General features: G+C 33.4%; 1 protein-coding gene across 2 annotated transcripts; it reads right to left on the reverse strand.

Annotated features, from left to right (window-relative positions):
- Positions 1-1,173: 1,173 nt before the first annotated feature.
- On the reverse strand, positions 1,174-4,592 carry LOC111997502 (cysteine-rich receptor-like protein kinase 46). 2 transcript variants are annotated; one of them, XM_065781944.1, is made up of 8 exons: positions 4,154-4,592; positions 3,542-3,667; positions 3,253-3,389; positions 2,963-3,173; positions 2,302-2,536; positions 2,026-2,176; positions 1,719-1,811; positions 1,174-1,624 (listed from the first exon to the last, which is right to left on the reverse strand). In XM_065781944.1, the coding sequence occupies exons 1-8, from the start codon at positions 4,329-4,331 to the stop codon at positions 1,307-1,309; spliced, it is 1,449 nt and encodes a 482-aa protein (XP_065638016.1). In that variant the 5' UTR covers positions 4,332-4,592; the 3' UTR covers positions 1,174-1,306. The 2 variants fall into 2 exon arrangements, with proteins under 2 accessions (XP_065638016.1, XP_065638017.1); XM_065781945.1 differs by having other exon boundaries at positions 1,471-1,811; positions 4,154-4,585.
- Between the last annotated feature and the right edge of the window lie 634 nt (positions 4,593-5,226).

Consider the following 5,226-nt stretch of genomic DNA (forward strand, 5'->3'; position numbering starts at 1 on the left):
TTTCTTTTAATTAATTAATTGAGAATGAGGACTTGGTAGTAGAGGGACTTATATGTACGATTACATTCACTTTGATCATGACATAAAATATAAAAAGTATGAGAAAAAAAAGCGAAAAAAGAAGAAGCAAGGTTTGATTTTTTTTTTTTTTCAACTTTCATATGCCCAAGCCTATTCTTACACCTATCAACTCAACTACCCCCACTATCTCTCTCTCTCTCTCTCTTAATTTTTTATATTGTGACCTGATAAGTAGTGTCTATGTAATGAAAAGTCTTCTACCAAACTTAAGGTAAGGTTTCTTCCTAAAAAAAGAAAAAAGGTCAGGTTTATTCTCAACTTTTGACATTTTTTTCTTAATCATCTATCATAAAGTGGAAACTTGTCCACTTTGTTCAAAATACGGTGCTAAACACATGTGATGAGACCTTCAACCATGGAAAATTTCCTTTTGTTTTTTGTTTTTTTGTGTTTTTTTTTTTCTTCTTCTATTTTATGCGATTTTTATTAATATATCTTTTGGCTGGCCAGATTCAATAATGGAAGTTGGTCACTCAATTTCATCATAACACCACCTGCTATTATATGGGTACCTCTACAAAAGTCAAATCTCAAAACAATCATATCCTTTTTGTCATATCATACGCTTAAGCCCTATTGGCTGTCACCTTAAGGATTCTCAAGCAATCTCTGCACCTAAAAATTTGCACTCAAAAGTCATAAGCCAGTTCACAATGCAATGCAGCTTAGATTAGATTGTACCAAAAATTTTAGGTGGATTTTGTGCAAAATTCAAAAACATCGGCAATCATGTTAAGGTAAACATGAGCTTACTGTAAAGAGCACACTCTTAAGATTTTTAGCTTCAATTTCATTTCCAATCTTAGACTCCTACTTAAGATCTATAATATCAAGCAAGAATGGTCAAAGTAGTAGACATATTACACCCTAATGGAGTCATGCCAATCGTTTCAATTTAGATATAACCAATTTATGTCAAAACTCAAAAGACACAATGATATGTTCTGCAATATTTCTTGCACACATATCTTTATGATTCTATTTTAGTCCCCTCTCCCTCTCCCTCTCTCTCTCTCTTAGTTCTTGTGTGCTATACTTTTAACTTTCCTAACTATCATCATGTTTCCCCTACATGACTATTAACATAATGGAAATTGAAATGATTTATATACTCTGGAAAGTTAATAGTACAATGGGCCTAATCCCACACATGAACTTGGACTAATATAACTCTCAACACTAGATTACAAGAATTTTTTTTTTTTTTTTTGGTTGAGAATTAGGATTACAAAAATTTGACTTGGAAAAAAAAAAATGAAAAGAAAGAGAATAAAAGAACTAAAACATTGTTAAATATGCTGCATCTTGTCTTTGTCAAGCATTGCAAACATAAATAACATGAGAAATGATCCCAAAAAAAAGAGGGAAAGGGAGAGAAGGAAAGCCTACTGAAAATCAAAGAGGAATTATTCAGGGTCACACTTTTTAAAACTGTGGAATGTACATAAATCAGATAAACAAGAAGTTTGTCGATGATGACATGAAGAGTCAAATGATGAAGATAATCTTGCACATTCATCCGCGAAAGGAGGCTTGGATGGCACTGGCAAATGGAAATCCTTTTCTTTAAGCATTTGAATTACTGTTGTCATGCTAGGACGTAAAGATGGTGATTCTTGAGTACACAATAGACCCACCTGAACAACTCTTGTGATTTCTCCAACGTCTTCCATCATTATGCTTTCATCTATAATCTCCAATACTGTATTTGATTGGAAGTGCTTCCAAGCCTACATTCAAACAAAAAATGAAACTAACAATGGCAATGAATACAAGAGCAATGTTAGGGACAACTTTTTTCAAGATCCTTCTCACAATTTGCTAAGATGTCAAGTTGTGAAAAAAATTGTGTCCCTAGACTAAATGTGTTGCATATACAAAGACAGAAGCTGCTCAAATGCACATACACACAAGTATTAAGCAAAAGGTTATGAGAAAATTTACATTAATAATAAGAGTCTCAAATGTTTCTGTAGGATGAAATTCACTGTTCTTCACACCGCTGACTATTTCAAGCACTAGAACTCCAAAGCTATAGACATCTACTTTTTCAGTTAGTCTCCCTTGAGCAAGGTATTCAGGAGCCATGTAACCTCTTTCAAGCATTAACAAGGGAGAGTTTTTGTTAGTATAGTGAATGATTCAACAGAATTCAAGTTCTAAATACCGGACTAGAAGTTATGAAGAATAAGAAGAATACTATTAAATAAGCACACTTACAGTGTGCCAACAATGGCAGTGCTGATGAGGCTTTTGTCACACGAATAAAACCTTGCTAGGCCAAAATCAGCAATTTTTGGTTTATGTTTCAAGTCTAATAGAATGTTGCTTGCTTTGATGTCTCTATGAATTATCCGAAATTGACAGCCTTTGTGGAGGTACTCCAAACCTTCGGCTGTTCCAATGATTATTCCAAGCCTTCTATTCCAATCTAGTTCCGTCTTCTTCTCTGGGTCTATCTTCCATGGGTAGCAAAAGATTCATCAAGATATTTTACACTAGAAGGAACATGAATTCATAATTACTAAGAAACCAACAGTAGTTAGTTAAACATGTTCTATAAATTGATGCCATTATCCACAATATTATAGTTATAACTAGATCTCTTACGTGAACACAACACTCACCAAACAGATGACTAGGATAATTTACACATAAACACTATTAAATTACTGATTATCCCAAAAACTTTAACTATTAGGAAATGGTGAATTTAATTACATAACCATAATTCTAACAGACACAACACTCACCAAACAGATGACTAGGATAATTTACATTAGATTAGATTTATCACATACTATCTAATTGCCAATTACCATCACAATTATCATTTGTCTGATCCTACCCAAAGAGATGAGATTGAGTTTGAAGTTGTTACCAAATAGAATACTGTCAAGGCTTCTGTTTGCAAGGAATTCATAGACAAGGAAGCTGTCTGTATTGGTGAAGCAGCAACCCAGGAAACGAACCAAGTTCTTATGTTGGGCTCTGCTAATGATATCCATTTCATTGTAAACCTCGTTTGTATTAGCTTTTCCTCTGATGTATAATCGTTTAATCGCGATTTCTCTACCATCAGCTAAGGTTCCCTATTCAAATATGCATATATAATAAATTAGAGAAATGGAATTAGGAAATTTAGAAATATAAGGCACTTAATACACGTACCTTAAAAACTTCACCATTTCCTCCATGACCAAGCTTGTGGGCTTGATCAAAGCTGTCAGTTGCTTTTTCTAAGGTTGAGAACTGAAACTGCAAGATCTGCAAGCTTCTGTTTGAATCCGATAAGAGCGTTTCCTTTCCTTCGGATACAAAAACATATTTTGTGATGATGAGAAGAAATTATTTACTAGAATGTGAGCATGTATAGATAAACTATTAAAGTAGTGTTATTGTGAGGAAGAATGAAACAACAGCGAAGGAATCACTAATATGCAATTTCATTTAACATTACCTTTTACTCTTCTTTTGTGATTCTTTCGTCTGTATACAGTTCTACCAGCACAGAATCCAATTACAATCACCAAAGCACAGGAAGCAATGGCACCGAGAGCATATGAGACATATGAAAATATGGTATCTACAAGAGATTCAACAAGAAAATTATGAAATTAGATAAGCTCCAAAATTAAATATGAGAAAAAAGAAACCCTCAAAATTGAAAAGACAAGGCAAATAGAGGAGACACTATCATATAATGTATACAACATAAAAGTGCTTGGAAGGGCGTTTGCACGGGTGAAATGTAGCAGTGAGATGTATACCTGACCATCCAAAAAAAAAAATCTTAATAACATATGCCAATATGACATGGTTTGGGATAATAACATGGGCTCTACACTATATAAAATTTATTCAGGTACCAGGAGCAATGAATAAACCTTAGAACATGAGATTTATATAGGCACTAAGTGAATATAAAAACATGTGTTGATATGCGTCTTGCTCAAATTACATAGGAAGGATATTGTTGCAATGGTCTTGTCCCCCATAGGACAGAGCATTCCTTGACACAGTTGTGGTAACCAGAACTAATATTACCAAGATTAAATGATTAAGAACTGACCTACAGCTGCATCAGAATCAGGGCCATTGGTGAAGTCATAATCAGAGTAACGAATAAAGCAGCCTGCATTCATCACACGGCTATCTGTTGATGGTAGGCAAGATAAGGAAACCATGGCTGCATTTTCCAGGCAGGAAGAACACATATTATGGTCCATAGTTTTCCAGCAATTAGCCATAGCATACACTGATGAACCCGCAGGCAATTTCTGATGCTTTACTGCAAATCCTCGACTATCTGGTGCTTGTTTTGCTATCTTATAGACCAAATACTTTGCCGTGTCCTTGAATATTTGACTTCTGTCAAAACTATTACTGCATCTCTATGTCCAATCAATCCCCAAAAAGAGTAGCATATTAGATGAAGGAAAATCAGTGAGGCTTGGGTTCATGATTGTTGTAAAAGACAAAATAAAGCTATATAAAACCACGCAGACAAGCACACGAGCGTTATCATGGAGATTCATGTCAATTAATACTGCATCTTGAAAATGTATTTGTATCTTAAGGGTCAAAGTGTCTGATTATACACAGCCCGTATTCTTAACATCCTTTTGACAAGCATGTTAGGGGTTTTTTATATTGAATGTGCTAATTTGGGCAGTAAACAAGTCAAGTCAAGTATTAAAAATTCAAGATTGGTTACTTTAATTTTTTTCGAACACAAACCAAGTTCAAAGTTCAACCTCATTAGCTATTTACAAGTTCAAACTTATTCATATACTTGTTGAACAGGTTTGAGCTTGTTCACACAATTTATTATTTCTTCATATATAATACACATAAACACTAATATATATATATATATATATATTTAACCTTTCACAAATTTATGCTAATAATTAACAACTATAATATAGTTAAAATTATATTATTTGAATTAATTAGATACTGTTTAACACCCCCAATTTACAATGTCGTATCATATTTTTTAAGATGAAAGAACAGAAACCAATAGACGTGATCACAATTTCATTAAAACCCTATTCACTATTCTTAAAAATAAATAAAAAAATAAAAAAGAAGAAGAAGTGACTGGAGTTGCCTGCAAAAGCATATATATATATATATATA

The sequence above is a fragment of the Quercus suber genome, unplaced genomic scaffold, assembly GCF_002906115.3.
Source record: "Quercus suber isolate HL8 unplaced genomic scaffold, Cork oak 2.0 scaffold_284, whole genome shotgun sequence".
Lineage (NCBI taxonomy): Eukaryota > Viridiplantae > Streptophyta > Magnoliopsida > Fagales > Fagaceae > Quercus > Quercus suber.

Bases quoted from the DNA above. Each gene is read 5' to 3' on its own strand.
- LOC111997502 (XM_065781944.1), bottom strand. From the start codon at position 4,331: ATGGCTAATTGCTGGAAAACTATGGACCATAATATGTGTTCTTCCTGC. The intron at 3,390-3,541 runs GTAATGTTAAAT...TTGTATCCGAAG, and splicing joins TCACAAAAGAAGAGTAAAAG to GAAAGGAAACGCTCTTATCG. The intron at 3,174-3,252 runs GTACGTGTATTA...ATATTTGAATAG, and splicing joins GAAATGGTGAAGTTTTTAAG to GGAACCTTAGCTGATGGTAG.